Here is a 21,469-nt window from a genome sequence, read left to right on the forward strand (position 1 = left end):
GACATATCCAGCTTTAATCGAATTAGGAATCGATGGCCGGTCAAAAGTGAACAGATATGTGATCGTTGGTACAATATTAGATTTTTCATCCTTTCGGGTGAAACGTTTGACTGATTGAACTCCTTGATTTTGAAGTTCTGAAACAATGTCAGCTTCAGACATATCCGACAGTGAACGTGTCCTGTCACGGACAATGCCACGACAAGAGTCCAGAGTCTGGTGAGCAGAAACAACGACCTTCACATTAGCAAACTGTGTAATTGATAATAAATTTATAGTTTGCTGCTTTCGTACACATTCTACCAAAAGAGATCCACTGCGCAAACGTTTTTTACATCCCCGCAATAGCCATGAACAGCTTTAGATATAGCAAAAGGGTTGAGTTTGATTGGTTCATGATCTGCAGCTTCGATCACAAGGAATCGAGCCCATAAATCAACGTGTGTATCAGTCTCAGACGAACTTGTATCTAAATGTCTACGTTTAGAACCAGAATGATTTTGAGCCATGGTGAAAGAAAATGATTCAGCAGCCTTGCTCCCCACCCACCATGGAGTGTCAACAAGGACAGTGTTAAATTGCATTGGGTCTCCAGGGCATAACAGTAAGGCCTGGGCGGAAGGAAATGTAATACGGTTCAGGGACTGTAAGACAAAGTACTTAACAGTCTGTATCACCGTCGTGATCTTTAGAGCTACGACATTTGAGCCATCTGAGACAGCGACTCGACACCTGTTTGCACCCATCAGATACCAGTCACTACTGTCACTACTTCCCTCTCCAAACGAAATACGAAAAATGTCGGAAGTGTATATTTTTAATCCTTCTAATTTACTATTTAGATGCATGTTTTAACTTTTATCTCATGTTCAAAAATGTATTATTGGTATCTGTGATGCTGGTACCGTTTTGTCGCCATTGTGTAGCTTTTGTGGAGTTATTATGAATATCAAATACATGTCTTGAAATATGGACTTGTAAAAGAGTTCATCAATGAACCATATGCAGTGTAACCCATTTAATTGGCGTGTATGGATGTATTATCCATCTACTTATACACGCTTATTATGGACATATACAGAATTTCACTGTACCTTATTATTTAATAAAATACCCGTGAAGATCCGGGTTAGAATAGGCCTTCAGCAACCCATGCTTGTACAATGGCGACTAACATAATCGGGTGGTCAGGCTCGCTGATTTGGTTGATGCATGTCATCGTATCCCAATTGCGTAGATCGGTGCTCTTGATGTCAATAACTGAGTTGGTACTACATATGTAAACGGTTCTATTTAAAATGACTGCAACGGTCCATTATGAAACCAAATTGTTTTAACGCCGCTCTTTGGTTAATTTTGACACGTTTTGCTTGTTTTTGTAAGGGCGTCAATGCGACAATACGACAACGCGACAATGTCCCTTCCAAGATTCCATAGTGATCCGTGCAAATAAAACTGAGTTATGAAATAGAAGTTTAACATGCCAGTTAAAAGATAAAGTGTAAAAATGCGCTTCTGAATTCATAGCTCTTCAAGAAGGATTATCAATGATGGGATGTGTGATGAGTTCATCTGCATGCCGAGTCTATACGCTGTGATTAACAATAATGCCCTGAGTCAATACATTTTGTGAAATGTATGACATGTATTACCTGTAGGAACATATTGTTTATACTCGTCGATGTTTTTGATGGACAATGTAATTTACATGCTCAGTAACAATGAGGACGGGTATCATTGTGTGTTTCCGTGCTTTGTTCGGGTGAACAATTGACTTGCCTTTGCATGTGTTTGTGACGGGTTCCAGCCGTGTGGCAGGATACGCTCACCTTTTCGCGAACACCCGTTGGATGGGCTGAAACACTTCGGATTTTTATCCCACATCAGTCTGATACGCCTTGATATAACTGAAATACTGTTCAAAGTGGTGTTTAATGCGCTCACCGTTGTGTGTTACTGCAACTGTCCAAATTTTGTGTAGTGATGTTATGTAATATGTAAAAGATAACATATTCAATTATCCAATTGATTTGATTAGAATATACTTGCATCAGTGTATTTTATTAACGCCCAAAACCTTGGGCCTTGGTGCCTTGACTTACTACTTATTTAATAGGCCATTCCGGAATAAAATAGTTCCCCCAAAAGAGATACACGTCTGTTTTAGTTTGTTTACAAGAAATGTATTCCCAAAATTATCCTTATTAGATGAGAAGGTCTGTTAAGAACAACCTCAGTAAGTCAATCACAATGACTAAGCGTCGTAATACATTTACATCAAGTACAAGACGTCTAAATGGCCGACACTATAAACGTGACGGGAGATATTTCAGAAGTTGTTAATTAACCTGTGGCTATTTCAAGCCTTTGTCATCACTGATCAATTGGCTGATCATTGAAAGGTGATTGTAAAGATGTGTCAAATAGATACTAAGGTAAATTCATAAATAGCTGTAGATTGTCACAACAAAAGTGTTGATTTTTTTAAAAATTATTATTTTTATTTTTTTGTATTTATTTATTTTTTTTTATTTATTTTTTTTTTGGGGGGGGGGGTTGTTGTTTTTCTCTAGGACGGGTTGTAGCGAGGGTATCCTTGACTGGGCATGCAATCAAACTCTCTGACTTATCCCAGAGAATGCTAAGACGCTAAGTTCAAAATTAAAGTGTCTAAATTATGACAAACAACGCTTCTGTATGAATTCGTGGTAGGGAATTCCCTGGGGTTTTCCCTAGGAATGTGGAAGTAGTCAGTGTTTATGTCATTTCAAGAAAACAGTCACGTGAAAAACGTCATGTGATTGACCTCTCGTCCTATGGAAAAGGCCGATATCCTGTAAACTTCACATTAAAAATCAGTTACTGTTATAACCAAATAAAACACAACCCAATATCCGAAAGAGGTAACTGTGCATAAGGGAGGATATGTTATCTCAATAAACTTGGTAACATGGTTTGGTTTGACTTCATGGCGCGTCTCTTAATTCAACTAACATGTTACATATCCTAAAACTGACTAATCTGCAAATCTCGCTGCACTGCCCGCCACAGATACTAGTGCAAGGCATGCCAGAAATACGAAACCTGCGGCTTCCGAAAGGAAGCCTTGGGCATCACGTGCGTCGGGGGACCAGCGCCATCTGATTGGCTGTTAACAGTTTGGCAAGGCGGAGCAAAAAGAATAGTTTTTCCGTCCATTTTACGCTTGAAAAACACGACGCTTTTCCGGACACTTTCTGGACGCTTACCAATTAATCAATTTTAATTTTAATTCAAATAGTGATGATACCAGGTTTTCGCGGGAATGTCAGTGTACCCTTTCTCACAGGTGGCAGTCAGTAACCATGGATACATCCTATTCTGAAGGTGAAGTAAGACCACATTCCTTACACTGTCTTTTCTTGCTGTGGGTACCTGAGTCATGGGTGGTGAAACCTGGATTGTAGCGGAAAAGTACATTTGGTACTACTGTTGACTTGTGGGACCTGTCTTCAACATCTTGTGATTATTCTGGCTACCACAGACAAGAAGACGCCGTTCTTTTGCCGCCATATGTTAATCTCTTCAACATCGCATCGGCAATATTTCAGCCATATAGCGATGGGAACTAGGTATTAAATCTTAAATATCTGTCAACAAAGGACAGTAAAACAGTAAGGTATATCACAGTTTTTGATAAAACAAACTAGATCATAATTTCTTTTAAAAAACATATAGCTATAATATTAAGTCCTATCAATTAAAACAAGGCTATAGACCACTAATATCCAAAGTTAGACCACCTTACTGGAGATCATGGGGACTTACAGTACCAATGCTTCCTGCATGACTCCCCAGCAAGATTTATGCCATCCCTTTGGCTACTAGTGGCTGTACCGTATGCTAGCCAATATTGAAAAAGACAATACAATCTAAGTTCTAAAACACAAGTCTATATTATGTACCTTGATCAAACATAGATTTACGTGGCACTAGCAGGAGGACAATCTTTTTACGCTACTTTAACCACCCGAGTGGCAACACCATCAGTAATCTCAGTTGATGATAATATGTAACTTAGTTAAAATGCAAATCATCTATTCAAAATTTATATATTAGCTCTATCTCTCTTAAAAATTCAAGAATTCAATGAGTGCTGACATTATTAAAAAGATCCTTTAAAGAAGATGAATGATAATATTTATCCCTTGTGAGAGAGAAATCGACACAATCAAGCAAAATATGCTTGACGGTGATTCTCTCATCACAAGAGATAAAGAATGGAGGATCTTCAGCTTTTAACAAATATTCGTGCGTATAACGAGAATGGCCAATACGACATCGTCACATAATGACCTCTTCAAATCTGGACTGACAGCCCAAGTAGGTGTAACCGATGGTTTGCTTTATTGCATGTAGCTTATTTACACCAACTTGGGTGTCCCACTTCTTTTGCATAAGATTTCGGATGTAACATCTAATCACAGGTTTAATATCACTGTATGGGATATAAAGTGGTGTCACAGATTTGTTGAGTGCTGCTTTTGCAGCAGCACCAGCCATTGTGTTACCCACTATGCCCACATGCTGGGCAACCAACAGAAGACAATGTCGTATTGGCCAGTGGCAAGATCATTGTACAGTTCCAATGTATCCGAGATGAATTGATGACCTGAAGACATGTTTTTAATCGCGCGAAGACAGGACAGTGAATCAGAAAATATAATATACTGTTTATGTACTGACTGTTGCTGAATGTATTCCAAGGCTGTGAGTATTGCCTTAGACTCGGCTGTGAATATAGAGCTGTTGTCTGGTAATCGGGAAGAGATAGTTTAAGATCCAATGACAGTGGCACTAGACACATTGCCCCCATCCTTGGATCCATCTGTAAAAATAGAACGGTGAGAATCATATTTGCTTCGTAACTGTATATAATCCTGTTGATATTGTAAGTCATTAGTTTCTGATTTTTTGTCATTAGCAAGCGTTAGATCCACTGTCGGCCGAACCAGTTGCCATGGAGGAGTTGATAAAAGTATGTATGGAGATACAGTATCCAGTTCGATACAGGCAGCGGTAATATGGGATTTCATCCGAATCCCACGAGGTGGAATATGTTTTGGTTTCTTCTGAAACAGTTCTTCTTATGTGGATCATTAGCAGGATTTGATAGATTTGAACGTAGTTTTGTAATATACTGAAGAGACAATTTAATACGGCGTTGGTGAAGAGAAGGCTCATTAGCTTCGACATAAAGGCTCTCAATAGGAGATATCCTAAAGGCGCCAAGACAGAGTCTCAGGCCTTGATGGTGGACTGTATCTAATTTTTCGAGATTACTGTTACAGGCTCCGCCATATACAATCGAGCCATAATCTAATTTGGAGAGAATAACTGATCTGTATAAGTGGAGGAGGGTTGTCTGATCCCCTCCCCACTTAGAATTTGATACGACTTTCAATAAATCTAAAGCCTTCAGGCATTTATTCTTCAGATACTTAATATGAGGCAAATAGGTCAAATGATGGTCAAAAACAAGTCCCAAAAATTTGGCCTCCTCAACAACCTTGATTGTTATTTGATTATCGCCAAGAAACAATTCAGGATCTTTATGAGGTTTATAACTTCGACAAAAATGAATACTTTTTTTTTTACACCAATTTTGAATTTTATTTAAGCAAAGCTGCAATTGTCTTTCAATAGTGCGCATATTTTTGGCACGACACGAAATGTTAAAATCATCAACAAATAATGACCCATCAATCGAGTCATTTAATACAGTTGCTAAACTGTTAATCTTAATATTAAACAAAGTGACAGACAATATACTGCCCTGTGGGACACCCTGATCCTGATTATAATGATCAGACAGGGTAGAGCCCACGCGGACTTGAAATTGCCTGTCAGTTAAAAACTGAGATACAAATTTAGGCAAACGGCCTCTCAAACCAAAATCATGTAAATCTTTTAAAATACCATGTTTCAATGTGGTATCATATGCCTTTTCCAAGTCAAAAAAGATTGATAGCGCGTGCTGTTTATTTACAATGGCATTTTTTATGAACGAATCCTAACGTACTAAATGGTCGATGGCACCTCTGTTTTTTCAGAAACTACATTGAATGTTTTAATTGATTAAATTGTTGGTTTCCAAGTACCAAACTAATCTATTGTTTACCATATATGCATACGTTCCATGGTTTTACAGACACAGCTAGTTAATGATATCGGTCGATAATTTGAAGGATCTGAATGATCCCAGCCAGGCTTTGGTATAGGGATGACAATGGCATTATGCCAAGAAGATGGAAAATTCCCCGAAGTCCATATTTCATCAAAGATACAAAGCAGAACCTCCAAACATGATTCAGGCAAGCGTTTCAGAAGTTGATAATGGATGTTATTAGTACCCATTGCAGTATCATGGGCCTGTCCAAGTGCAGTATTTAGCTCATGAATTGAAAATATTTCGTTATAATTTTTCACCATTGTCGGAACTAAAATCAATACTTGTCTTCTCTTGTTGTTGTTTGTATTTTTTAAATTTAGGTTCGTAATTAGATGATGAAGAGCGTTGGGCCAAAGTTTCGCCCACTTTATTTGCAATGTCAGTTTTGTCAGTAAGCAATTGACCACCATCTTCAAGATGATGAACAGCAGATTTTGAACCTTTACCTTTGATTTTTTGTATCATGTTCCATACCTTTGAAATCGGAGTTCGGGAATTGATTTTAGATACATACCTTCTCCACGATTGACGTTTTGTTTGCTTAATTGTACGTCGTGCCTTGGCGTTTGTTATTTTCACATTATTGAGATTATGTACTGTAGGATGTCGACGGAAATATTTTTCCGCCTTCTTCCTAATCTTCCTAGCCTTTTTACAATCTGTATCAAACCATGGTTTTCGAATATGTGGAAGTGCAGAGGACTTAGGAATAGTGTCATCAGCAATTTCGTTTAGTTTGTCTGAGAATACCTGAATCAGATCAGGGACATTTTTCATAATATCAGGTGTCAATATTTCCTCACATAATGATTTAAATAAAGGCCAATTTGCCTTTGAAAAATTCCATCTCAATGAAGGCGGCTCATCAGTTGGGTTGTTGGCAGTAAGAATAGAAGGGAAATGATCACTTCCACAAAGATCATCATGGACTTTCCATGTAAATTCATTTAACATAGTGGAATCTGAAAGTGAAAGATCCAAAACAGAATAAGTCCCGCTAGCAGGATGTAAGTAAGTTTTTGAGCCATCATTAAAAATACAAAGATTATTGTCAGTTATAAAATCTTGAATGACTTTTCCCTTTGAATTTGTGTTGGCACTTCCCCATAGAGGATTATGGCCATTCAAGTCGCCCATGACTATACAGAGTTTCGGGAGTTGGTCATATAATGACTGTAGTTCAGACCGCCAAAGAGCTGAAGAGGGTGGAATATATAATGAGCATAAAGTGAAAACAACGTGCAATGTGAGTCGAACTGCAACAGCCTGTAGATTAACATTCAGAGGAACAGGGTTGTGGATCACATCCTATCTCACTAAAATAGAACATCCCCCAGTAGCTTTAACAGCGGGAGGAGAAAATGAATGATGCGAAATGTATTTAGGCAAGTCAAACTTATCTGTTGGTTTGAGATATGTCTCTTGCAGACAAAATGCTGATGGCTGAAAGTCCTGTACTAATAATTGTAATTCATTAAAATTGGTCCTTATACCTCTGCAATTCCACTGAATAAGTGGATTCATGGTGTTCAGGTGATAGGTGGATGAAAGGGAGATCTACGTCTCCCATTTCTGTGCGACTTACTTCTGTTGCACTACATTGGAAGAGGAGAGATATCCATGTCTTCCAAGGTTTGAAACCTATTATAAATTTGAATAGGATCACAGTGACCCTTCGACACATGATCAGAAATGTTCTTGTCATGCTTCATTTTTGTTATCTGGTGTTGAAGTTGCCATACAGGACAAGATTTGGATGATGCAACGTGATTCCCAGAGCAGTTTGCACATTTTGGATCTTTTGAGCAGTCTATGGTGTCATGAGCAGGTTCTCCACATCGATGGCATTTCTTTTCGTTGGCATTTCCTACACGATTGGGCACCATGCCCAAACTGTTGACATGAGTAACACCGGAGTGGATTCGGTATCTACGTATCCACACCAATGTTACAGTAACCTGCTTTGATAGAATGTGGTGGAACAGGAAGAGAAAAGGTAAAAAAATAGGTGTTCAACTTTTCAATTTGACCATTCTGCCGCTTTGTAAAACGTTTTACACCTGTAACACCCTGGTCTTCCAGTTCAGAAGTAATGTCATCTTCAGACAACGTTCACGATCTCTGACAATGCCTTTAGAACTGTTGAGTGATTTGTGCGCAGAGATAATGACTGGCACAGAAATGAGATTTTTGACAGCCAACAGCGTAGCTGATTGTGATGCAGATTTGCTTTCTATCAAGATACAGCCAGAACGTATCCTTTTCATTGACATAACATTCACCAGCGATACCATATATAGCTTTAGAAAGCGCAAATGGATTTAATTTCAAGGGTCCATCATCAGACGAAGAGATGATCAAAAATCTAGACCAAAATTCAGACTTGTTTCTTGTAACAGTGTCATCATCAGATGAACTATCATCTAAAGTTCGTTTCAGTTGTTTTTGTGGAATCATGGTAAGTTTATAGTGGTTCGCCATCCCAGGTTCCCACCCACCACGGAGTATCATAAAGACAATGCTATGTGTTAGTGGGTTTCCAACTAACAGCACCAAGGATACTCGGATGGTATACTCAAGCAGAAATATCAGTGCAAGATCAATAGATCCACCAGATTTGCCCATGAGCGCCTTCTGGGCATTTTTTTACTCTAGGCAATAATGCTTATTCATTTACAGCCAAAAAGTACTGAAATATAATTAACAGTTTGACCAAGACCCAAAATATAAACAATTGAATACAACAACTTTGGGCAAAATGAAAATGGAATGCACAGGGCCTGGCATGACCAGCCGATTGATAGAACCGGGCCCATTCTACCACCCATCTAGGTGAAGTCAGGGTCAAAGTGGTGTATTGGGCAAAGGAACACTATTCCTGGAACCAGTGCCCTCAACCACCAGACTACCTTCCTCCACCGACACAGGGGCGCAACCCACGGCAAACAGGTTGCCCAATTCGGTCGCCTTTTACGACCAGCAATGGGGTGCTGTGGACAAATTCTACCCCGAGTCCACACGGGGGAAGAGCTATTAGCGCTACCCAGCACTCACCATGAGGAGGTTGCTCTTCACGAGTGCCACGAGTACAACTGGAATATGACATAAAATGTTGGCTTGGCAAAATGGTATAATATGTTATAATAACTGTTAATACTGTAAAGGTGCAATTTACATGATTTAGAAAAGAACCTGATATGGCCAGTATCAAATTCCAGTAGCATGAATGTGGGGGAGGGAACCTATGACAAGATTTGAGATAAGAGATAGTTCAGTGAAGAAACCTTGATCAAACATAAGTTTCTACCACTTAATATACATGGATACAAATGTGAAGTTAACCCTGCGAAATACGTGAATGCAGTTGAAGTTTTAGATTGCAATGCTCATACTGACGTAATGATAATATCATTTAAGTACCTTGGCGTTATATCATTCCTTGAAAATACTGACAACTGAGCACAAAGGGTATGACAAAAATATAATACTACTACATGTGAAGAAAAAGAAACATAGTAACCAACATGTCAAGGTTACGTTTGACTGGACATTCCTGTACCGTGTAATAAACAAACATTGCTATTATGGCTAAGGAGTGAATCCGGTCTCCAGTACACATCTCTTGACATTGTAACATTGATATCATTACATTTGGCAACCATCAGTGAAATATGTTGTTGGTAATATCAGGATCAGGACGTCCCCTAATCAAAATTAGACTTGTGGTGAATACTACTTATCTTCTAAATGAAAACATCACAAATACAAAGACCACCAACTTGTGTCTCAAACAAACTAGACAATGAATATTGTAAATATCTGACATTAAACATCATGCAAACATTTTTTATACATTTTAATAATGACAAAAGAACAATATCCAAACGTGCATGAGTAACAATTTGCCATAGTATTAGTATCTTGATACACAGAGAATACAGTCACAATAGGCCAGTCAGAACGGGCACAATGTCCTCAGAGAGAATGTCACAGAATGTCACTGCCTCCTTGCACTTTTCTTATCTGTAGGAATTTTGTTATGATTGTCATCTACATATTGCTGACAACTTTCGGACAGGTCTGAAAATGGAATCGAGGAATTGTCCCTAGAATCATCGTATCCTAACCATTTCACACGATACAACCACTCATTGTTCTTGTATTTCTTTTTGAGGATTTTCTCAACTTCAAAGTCTTGTGTGTTAGCAGCGTTGTCAGATTTGTCTCTCTTGTCATTTGGTCGAGTGTAACTGGGCACAGGTTTCTCTGTAGAGTTATTATTATATAGCAAGTCCTCTACTTCATCTGCGTCCAGTAATGCTGGTTCCACACTTTCTTCATCAGGAACAGGTGTATTGTCATCAGGGGCTGGTCCCGACGGAGATATCCATGTTTCAATCTGTTAATGTGTACTCTGTTGTGTACGAGCTTACAATCCTGCTTACGACGAAGTCTTACATGCATTTCTGACAATTTTTCTACTATGTAGTACGCCCCTGTCCATGGTTGCAGAAGTTTCCGAGTCTGACCTGAAACTATGACAGGCCAGTAGAGGAATACTGTGTTTCCGACTGAAAACATTGGATTCTTTGCTTTTAGTGCCGATTGCTGAACCATAGCTTCCTTCCTGTCTGTAAGTGTTTCTATAGCCAATTTCCAGGCCAGTTCTACACCTTCTTATAACGAAACAACATAGGAAGATGCAGACTTAGGAATATCCAGGGAAGGAACGCAATGTCCAAAAGTGTCTTTGGATATCTTCCGTGAATAAGGAAGAAGGGTGAATATTCAGTGCCATCCACAACTGGTGTTGTATTGTAGGAAAACTGAATGAATGGAATAAATGCATCCCACTGGGAATGCACTTCCTCAACGTACTTTGACAATGAAGACAGGATAGCTGACATCATCATCCATTGGATGATAACTCGTTGTTTGTGTCTTCTTGATATCGAGTAACTTGCAGGTTTCTTGAACACTGTTACTAAGATAGTTTGTTCCTCTATCTGAATGAAGATACTCTGGAATGCCATGTTGACACATCACATTTTTGATGAATTCTGAAGCGACAGTTCTAGCCTTAATGTCAGGTAGCGGTATCAATTCAACATATTTTGTCAAATAGTCAACAAAGTCTAACACATACAGATTACCGGTTTGCTCACATTAAGGAAGTGGTCCGAGAATATCTGTACTCACTCGATGGAAGGGGTGGGTTGCAACAGGCATTGCTTGTAACTTGGCCTTAGTAGCTTTGGATGGCTGTTTCCTCTGATAGCAGACAGATTTGACCCAGTTCTCTGTACATTGTAGTCCAGAAGAACGTTTGTCTTGTCTTTTGAATTGTCCTAACAATACCTAAATGTCTGCCCATCAGCGGATCATCATGAACAGACTTGAGCACACTGGGCGTTAGGAGCGTAGGTATAATGAGCTGAACAGATAACCTATTGGAACGATGACCTTTGCCCTTCTTGATGCTGACATGGTACAAGAGTCCATCCAAAAGGAAGTAGTCAGAGCTGGTCAACAAGGTGTCCTTCCTCAACTGGTCATCTTGCAACACACCAGTTTCCTGATAGGAGATAAGGTATCTACAAAGTTTGTCCTTTCTCTGATATTCCTGAAGAGATTCCTTTGACCACAGTTCCTGAGAACATTGATATGCTGCCTGTGCCTCATTCTGAGCATCGTCAAAGGGACAGAATATACTGGGCGATTTGGACGAATCAACTGCAGGATTTCTCACAGCAGTATCCACAGGGAAAACATGGGTGAGGCACTTAACATCATAGCATGGCAAAATATCCAGGTATGATTCTTCATTTTCTTCTGACTGATGATACAGACGACGACTCACACCATCTGCAGTTGCAGGACATTGACCTGGCCGATACTGGATATCAAAGGTATAAGACTGTAAGACCGCTATCTATCTTGCAAATTTTCCAACTGGATTGCGCATGTTAAATAACCACTTCAGAGCAGAGTGATCAACAAGAAATGGAAACTTGGAATACCTGACGTAGCTGTCAAGTCATTTTATTGAGTAGACCAACTGTTATCTGTTCATCAGTGAAGTTACAGACAGATTGGAACACTTTACCATCATGAACACGGGACAAAGATTTATCTGTAAGTAATCCAGTTGCATTAAGTACATCTGAACCTGTCACTAATCCATCAACACCATTTGGAAGTATAGCACCTTTAATATGTGCCGCTGTAACAACTTGACTCTTTGCAGGAACAACAAGCGTATAGTCGACGAAGTCATCTATATCCCCTGCCATTTTAACATGTTATGGTCCCAAACCAGGTTACTGACCCAACATTTCTCTAAGGCCATGTCAAAATAACTGCAATGGAAATTCTAAAATAAACATTTATAAAACTCCTTAATATCAAATGGCACCAGTTCAGTATGTGCTTTATATAAAGACATGCAATGTTTGACAAGGAAATAATTAACAGTTTTTGAGTTATGCTCCGGAAACAAACACCACTCTTATAGAGGCTAAGTCCAACTTGTTGCCATGGAAACGTAAAAAATAAAAATTTATAAAACTCCTAAATAGCAAAAGGCGCCAGTTCAGTATGTGTGTGGTAAACATGCAAAGTTTTGTAAGAAATTATTTAACGGTTTTTGAGTTACACTCCGGAAACGATTTCGGGACGCACACACGCAAACACGCACGGAACCCATTTCTATATCCCCCGCCAACTTCGTTGGGTGGGGGATAATAAATTCTGTGGTAATCAAGTGACGACGAGGATCGAATGAGAGAGTTTGCGTTCCAAAGTTAATAATAACATTGTGTTGTTCAAGAAAGTCACAGCCCAAGATTATATCTGGTTGTAGATTTGGCACTACATGAAACAACATTGTAATCTGAGAACTTGCAATTGTCAAATGAAGATGAGTTGTTCCAGTGATTGGGGCGTTAACATTCTTAGCAGTAAAAATGTGTGTTAAAGTTTTTGGTTTAACTACAGTAACGCTAAGCTTTTGGGCAGTTGATTCATTTAAAACACAAAAGTCGGCTCCAGTGTCAACTAGAGCACATGTTTGGGTCAAACCAATACTGATAGGGACATAATTCCGCAATAAGTTGGTTGAGGTATGAAGAGTTCCAATTGAACAATCCTGAGAATCAAGTGTAGATTTCAGTTAACCCCCTACTAATTGTGTTCTGACAACCGGGGATTCATTATCAGAGTTTACTGGTTTCCTGTGATGAAGTTGACAAGTGTCCTGTTTGCTGAAGTGGCAGGGTTCTGGCCTCTAGCAAGACAGAAACGAGCTGTGTGGTATATTCCACCACACAAAGAACATATCACAGTCTTAGATGGCTCAGATTTGCTGTTGTCTAATCTGGTATATCTGTAACATTTCTTCGCTGTGTGTCCTTTCCTATTACAAATCTTGCAAACAGGTGGTTGTGAATAAGTCATAGCAGCGATGGTGCTCATGTATCATGTTGACGTCTGTTTACATTTACTGTGAACTCTCCCATCTTTGCCTGAATTGCGGTGACTTGGGAGGTCAATTTGTCAAGCATCGTGGCACCAGTGTTGACCTCTGTTGTTGAGATAAGAGTTGACTCATTCACTACTCTCGCGAACTCTATCGCATCTTGGAATGAGCTTTGTCTATGTTGTATTTCCGGTGTAATTCCACGAGTCAATGCTGATAGTTTTTCACTATCTATTTTATTTAAACGGGCACATTTAAGTTTAATGTCTGTGATATACGTTTCCAGGTTTTCAAATTCTGACATTTTCCTGTCCCACAAATGTTGACTTGTTCGAAAAGCCTTAAAGGTTGGTTTGACACAAAATGTTCAGTAAATGTATAGAAAAGTCGGTCTTTAGAAAGCTTAATGTGATCCTGCAGAGAAGTGTACCAAATCAAAGCAATACCTTGCAAGTTCAGCATCATTGCCGGTCCAATCTGATCGTCTCTAAATCTTTGCACGCCAGACCAAGCACATACGGGCGTCCTCCGTGGGCAATCCAAAGAATGGCTCCAATATTAGCTTGGAAGAAGCCATGTTCACGGTATGAGGCCGAAAGGATAAGGGATCGTTTTTACATCTCCACCATATGTTGCGTTGTGTGACCTGTCTTTTGCATCTTGGAATTATTCTGGCTACCACAGACAACAAGACGCCGTTCCTTTGCCGCCATATTTTAATCTCTTCAACCTTCACCTCTGCCAAAGGACAGATAATCCCTAACGTCATTTCATTTCAAACCGCCAGAAAATAAAGATAACATGCTTTTCCTTATGAGAAATTTAAATTCAAATTTACTACAAAATGTAATCCGTTTTGCTATGCTACAGTACACATACACGTAGTATACTTTTTAAAAGGTTTTAGTAGAGTAGGTTTTGTGAAGTGAGAGTCCTGGAGATGCTTTATTTACGACAGTTACTGCCAATGTTTCAGTGTTCGATCGTGCCATAAAAAACAGTCTCAGTGGAGTAAATGTTATATTTTCAGACATACTGTCAGTATATGCAGAGTCACCTGGCAAGGATAACCAGCAGACATGAGGATTACTTTCTGAGGGGCTATGTCAGACGTCGTGGCAAGGGTGAGTTATGGTAGTCCCTGGTAGAAGGCCCAACCAGACCCTGATTACATGCTCCTGGAAGAGAATAAACCACCGTCGCTAGTTTCACAATTCTGCTGGATGACTGCATTCAGCAGATGTGAAGCATCTTGAGGCAAACGCAATGGCATTTTACTTAGATATGATTGAAGTACATTTCACTTCTGTTAAAAAATATATATCCTATTCGTTATTAAAAATGAGATGTGTTTTGGCTAAGATTTTGCATTGCCTTAACCTATACTGAACACCAAAAGAAACGCGAATCAAGAAGGTATAGGAAACATGATGTATTTTGTTTCAGCTGGTATAAACATAATTATGATGGATACAACACAATTCATTAGCAATAAGAAAGAGTCAGTTCTCTGAACATCAGAAATCTTCTGTATCCATCAACACAACACCACTTGACCATGCTGAAGTCAACTGAAGTATGAGTACACCTCAATACCTGGTATGGCCCCCATTTGCATTCACAAGCGTGACACACCGTCTGTGCATGGAGTGAATAAGACGGTTGATAGTGTTCATGGGGATATGACGCCACACCTGCAGGATGGTAACCTCGAGCTGTGCAGCTGTCCTTGGCCTCGGACGTGCCATGTTCAAACGTCTCCGCACTTCATCCCACAAGTGTTCAATAGGGTTGAGATCAGGACTAAGAGCCGGCCAGGGCATGGTGTTGATATTGTGCTGTTGCAAGAAGGCTTGAGTAATCCCGGCGGTGTGGGGACGAGCGTTATCCTGTTGAAATTGGAAGTTGCCATGTCTTGCAAAAAACGGTACAACCTGGGGCCTCAACACCTGATCGATGTAACGCTGAGCAGTGACACCATTGCCCCTACCAGCTCCAACGTTCTGAAAGATTACAAGGTCAGTTCTCTGATTTAACCCTATTCCACCCCAAACCATGACACTAGGACCACCCCACGAGTTCCGTTCAAGGACACACTGGTCATGATAGCGCTCACCGCGACGTCACCATACTCTTAACACGTCCATCGGCACGATCAACACAATACTGACTTTCATCAGAGAACAGAACTCTTCTCCACTGCTGATGACACCAATTCAAGCATGCTTGGGACCACGGTAGTCTCAGGAGACGGTGACGTTGAGTGAGAACAGGACCTTGTGATGGTCGCCTACACTGAAGCCCTCTGTCACGAAGTCGCCGTCTTACTGTGTTGGAACTTACAGCCCTCCTGTGGTTTCCAACGACGTTCCTAGCAGTTTCACTGGCCGACAGGAAACGTTCTTGCAGATGTGACCTGTGAATGTGACGGTCCTGACGTTGTGTTGTCACACGTGGTCTGCCGATATGATGCCTGTATCTGGTGCTGTTGGTTGTCTGGAATCTTTCCTGCAGACAGTAGATGGTGGAAACGTGGACGTTAAAGGTGTTTGCAACTCTCTGAACACTCTCAGCAGCTTGAAGTTGCCCAATAGCTCTCTCTCGATCGATCTGTGACAGTCGTGGCATTGTCAGTGACGTTGACGAGTGAATGATTCACAGTGACACTTTCATGGCTCTTAAAGACACCATCTTCACGGACGGTTTTTGGGGCATAAACAGCACGTGCATTTCGTGCATATCCATCCCACACTGACTTCAACGTCGGTGCGTTTGAGCGCTGTGGATTAAGAGTTCACTGCCCTTAACTCTGGTTAGGGTCATTTTGAAACAATTAAAGCCCATAACAATGGAACCATAGTAGCCAACCGTTTTCACAACCATTTTCCCATATTAAATAGGAACTTGAAGATTTCGCGTTTCTTTTGGTGTTCAGTATATATACATTCATGACATTACCAGAACATTTTGAGTCACAAAAATAGCATAGTTATTGTAACAAATAGAACAGTAAGTTACCACATGGCAGGTGTTGCGGCAGTTTTTGCCATTCCTGATTGAACACATCACTAAATACAGCTGATGTATTTCTAGGTGAAGTTGTTAAAATGAACTCTGACTTGATGGTTAGAATTTAATTGGTCCAAAGCAACCTATGCTTATCGTAAAAAGCATCAGGTGAGAGGTCAGGCTTTGTGACTTGGTTGATAGTGTGTCCTCGTTTACGTACCACGATGATGTGGATCGTTGCTCATAATATCGATCACGATTTAATGGATCAAGTGGTCAGGCTCCCTCAGATCTAACATCAATTGTCTGCTGAAAGAACCGGCTTTTGACTAGCGATGTTTTGGGTTTCAGACATTTTCTGGCTCTTTTTGTTCTGTGTACGTGGGGGTCACTGATGACCCAGTAGTCTTAGGCGCCGCAATTCGCTGCGCAGAGTTGCGTCCCTTGGGCATGCCAGAAACCTATGATTCGATTCGATTCCTGCTTGCTCCGATTATGTTTCTTGGTTTGTCAGCACCATACCCAAAGTGGTAAAGGTCTAAGACCTTCCGGCTTTCCTCCCTTAAGTTGACACGCTGTGTTCCGCCATCATCTGTGAAGGCTTACCACCATTTTTGGCTGAAGTCGCTAATCTAACCAATGAAGCAAGCCAACCAAGTTGATTATTTCATTCTTGAAACGTTGCGGGTGATGTATGCCATTGAGAAAAGTGTAATTAACGTTGTGAGCTCTTGATCATGACAGGAATAGCCTAGTGGATAAAGTGTTCGCACGAAAGTTAGGTCTGGATATGATCCACCATGTGGTTTCATATTTGGTGTTCCCCTCCTTATATAGCTGAATATTGCTAAAAGCGTCGCAAAACCATACATTTACTCACTCACTCACTCACTCACTTACTAATTCACTTACTCCTTTCAGGTACTGATTACTGGCTTGGTGCTACTGACTTGAACGTTGAAGGGATGTGGCTGTGGGAGGGGAACAAGGCCATGACGTACACCAACTGGGGTCGTAACAACCCTAATAATTACAAAGGAGCTGAAAACTGTCTGGGACTGAGAAAGGAGTATAACTACAAGTGGAATGATTTTCAGTGTCATCACCGCTTAAACTTTATCTGTGAGAAAAACCTTTAAAATCAGAATCAGTCCTTAAAAATATCAGTAAAATGTTGGGCAACACCTCGCTTTTCTTAAGATAAAACATAACCACAGTCTTTGAATAAAGTATCATAATGATATAATGTCTAACTATTAAATTCAAATAACAAATTCCTTGTGACATTGGATAGGGAAAACACTGCAAATAACAGCAACAAAATCATTTCCATAATCATAAGAAATATCTGCTAAACGCAGAGTCCTTGTCCGATTTCGACTATATCATGAGCATGTGTTTATGTGTTCCCTGCGCCTTTGCGTGGAGGTGTGGCATGATGAGCTGTCGCAGCATATAGGTGAGGTGGTGTGCTGTTGCAGCATATAGGTGAGGTGTGGCATGCTGTTGCAGCATATAGGGGAGGTGTGGTGTGCTGTTGCAGCATATAGGTGAGATGTGGTGTGCTGTTGCAGCATATAGGTGAGGTGTGGCATGCTGTTGCAGCATATAGGTGAGGTGGTGTGCTGTTGCAGCATATAGGTGAGGTGTGGCATGCTGTTACAGCATATAGGGGAGGTGTGGTGTGCTCTTGCAGCATATAGGTGGGATGTGGTGTGCTGTTGCAGCATATAGGTGAGGTGTGGTGTGCTGTTGCAGCAAATAGGTGAGGTGTGGTGTGCTGTTGCAGCATATAGGGGAGGTGTGGTGTGCTCTTGCAGCATATAGGTGAGGTGGTGTGCTGTTGCAGCATATAGGTGAGGTGTGGCATGCTGTTGCAGCATATAGGGGAGGTGTGGTGTGCTGTTGCAGCATATAGGTGAGGTGTGGTGTGCTGTTGCAGCATATAGGTGAGGTGTGGTGTGCTGTTGCAGCATATAGGTGAGGTGTGGTGTGCTGTTACAGTATGTAGGGGAGGTGTGGTGTGCTGTTACAGCATATAGGTGAGGTGTGGTGTGCTGTTGCAGCATATAGGTGAGATGTGGTGTGATGTTGCAGCATATAGGTGAGGTGTGGCGTGCTGTTGCAGCATATAGGTGAGGTGTGGTGTGCTGTTGCAGCATATAGGTGAGGTGTGGTGTGCTGTTGCAGCATATAGGTGAGGTGTGGTGTGCTGTTACAGCATATAGGTGAGGTGTGGTGTCCTGTTACAGCATATAGGGGAGGTGTGGCATGCTGTTGCAGCATATAGGCGAAGTGTGGCATGCTGTTGCAGTATGTAGGGGAGGTGTGGTGTGCTGTTACAGTATGTAGGTGAGGTGTGGTGTGCTGTTACAGTATGTAGGCGAGGTGTGGCATGCTGTTACAGTATGTAGGTGAGGTGTGGTGTGCTGTTACAGTATGTAGGCGAGGTGTGGCATGCTGTTACAGTATGTAGGCGAGGTGTGGTGTGCTGTTACAGTATGTAGGCGAGGTGTGGCATGCTGTTACAGTATGTAGGCGAGGTGTGGCATGCTGTTACAGTATGTAGGCGAGGTGTGGCATGCTGTTACAGTATGTAGGCGAGGTGTGGCATGCTGTTACAGTATGTAGGCGAGGTGTGGCATGCTGTTACAGTATGTAGGCGAGGTGTGGCATGCTGTTACAGTATGTAGGCGAGGTGTGGCATGCTGTTACAGTATGTAGGCGAGGTGTGGCATGCTGTTACAGTATGTAGGGGAGGTGTGGTGTGCTGTTACAGTATGTAGGCGAGGTGTGGCATGCTGTTACAGTATGTAGGCGAGGTGTGGCATGCTGTTACAGTATGTAGGCGAGGTGTGGCATGCTGTTACAGTATGTAGGCGAGGTGTGGCATGCTGTTACAGTATGTAGGCGAGGTGTGGCATGCTGTTACAGTATGTAGGTGAGGTGTGGTGTGCTGTTACAGTATGTAGGCGAGGTGTGGCATGCTGTTACAGTATGTAGGCGAGGTGTGGCATGCTGTTACAGTATGTAGGCGAGGTGTGGCATGCTGTTACAGTATGTAGGCGAGGTGTGGCATGCTGTTACAGTATGTAGGCGAGGTGTGGCATGCTGTTACAGTATGTAGGCGAGGTGTGGTGTGCTGTTGCAGCATATAGGTCAGGTGTGGTGTGCTGTTGCAGCATATAGGTGAGGTGTGGTGTGCTGTTACAGCATATAGGTGAGGTGTGGTGTCCTGTTACAGCATATAGGGGAGGTGTGGCATGCTGTTGCAGCATATAGGCGAAGTGTGGCATGCTGTTGCAGTATGTAGGGGAGGTGTGGTGTGCTGTTACAGTATGTAGGTGAGGTGTGGTGTGCTGTTACAGTATGTAGGCGAGGTGTGGCATGCTGTTACAGTATGTAGGCGAGGTGTGGCATGCTGTTACAGTATGTAGGTGAAGTGTGGCATGCTGTTACAGTATGTAGGCGAGGTGTGGCATGCTGTTACAGTATGTAGGTGAGGTGTGGTGTGCTGTTACAGTATGTAGGCGAGGTGTGGCATGCTGTTACAGTATGTAGGCGAGGTGTGGCATGCTGTTACAGTATGTAGGCGAGGTGTGGCATGCTGTTACAGTATGTAGGCGAGGTGTGGCATGCTGTTACAGTATGTAGGCGAGGTGTGGTGTGCTGTTACAGTATGTAGGGGAGGTGTGGCATGCTGTTACAGTATGTAGGTGAGGTGTGGTGTGCTGTTACAGTATGTAGGGGAGGTGTGGCATGCTGTTACAGTATGTAGGTGAGGTGTGGTGTGCTGTTACAGTATGTAAGCGAGGTGTGGCATGCTGTTACAGTATGTAGGCGAGGTGTGGCATGCTGTTACAGTATGTAGGCGAGGTGTGGCATGCTGTTACAGTATGTAGGCGAGGTGTGGCATGCTGTTACAGTATGTAGGCGAGGTGTGGTGTGCTGTTACAGTATGTAGGGGAGGTGTGGCATGCTGTTACAGTATGTAGGTGAGGTGTGGTGTGCTGTTACAGTATGTAGGGGAGGTGTGGCATGCTGTTACAGTATGTAGGTGAGGTGTGGTGTGCTGTTACAGTATGTAGGCGAGGTGTGGCATGCTGTTACAGTATGTAGGCGAGGTGTGGCATGCTGTTACAGTATGTAGGCGAGGTGTGGCATGCTGTTACAGTATGTAGGCGAGGTGTGGCATGCTGTTACAGTATGTAGGCGAGGTGTGGCATGCTGTTACAGTATGTAGGGGAGGTGTGGCATGCTGTTACAGTATGTAGGGGAGGTGTGGTGTGCTGTTACAGTATGTAGGTGAGGTGTGGTGTGCTGTTACAGTATGTAGGCGAGGTGTGGCATGCTGTTACAGTATGTAGGTGAGGTGTGGTGTGCTGTTACAGTATGTAGGCGAGGTGTGGCATGCTGTTACAGTATGTAGGCGAGGTGTGGCATGCTGTTACAGTATGTAGGCGAGGTGTGGCATGCTGTTACAGTATGTAGGCGAGGTGTGGCATGCTGTTACAGTATGTAGGGGAGGTGTGGTGTGCTGTTACAGTATGTAGGCGAGGTGTGGCATGCTGTTACAGTATGTAGGCGAGGTGTGGTGTGCTGTTACAGTATGTAGGCGAGGTGTGGCATGCTGTTACAGTATGTAGGCGAGGTGTGGCATGCTGTTACAGTATGTAGGCGAGGTGTGGCATGCTGTTACAGTATGTAGGCGAGGTGTGGCATGCTGTTACAGTATGTAGGCGAGGTGTGGCATGCTGTTACAGTATGTAGGT

The 21,469-nt window shown here is 41.8% G+C and overlaps 1 protein-coding gene across 1 annotated transcript in view; it reads left to right on the forward strand.

Moving 5' to 3' along the window:
* The window catches only part of LOC139474836 (perlucin-like), a 30,180-nt gene extending 12,250 nt beyond the window's left edge, over window positions 1-17,930 (forward strand). Inside the window, exons 3-4 of the mRNA XM_071257984.1 lie at window positions 14,719-14,812; window positions 17,619-17,930. Coding sequence (XP_071114085.1) covers window positions 14,719-14,812; window positions 17,619-17,836 — 312 coding nt within the window. The 3' untranslated portion in view covers window positions 17,837-17,930. The remainder of the gene's footprint in view (window positions 1-14,718; window positions 14,813-17,618) is intronic.
* The last annotated feature ends 3,539 nt before the right edge of the window (window positions 17,931-21,469 follow it).

This window comes from Haliotis cracherodii, unplaced genomic scaffold (assembly GCF_022045235.1).
Source record: "Haliotis cracherodii isolate W230 unplaced genomic scaffold, xgHalCrac1.p SCAF_3, whole genome shotgun sequence".
In the NCBI taxonomy this organism is placed as follows: Eukaryota; Metazoa; Mollusca; class Gastropoda; order Lepetellida; family Haliotidae; genus Haliotis; species Haliotis cracherodii.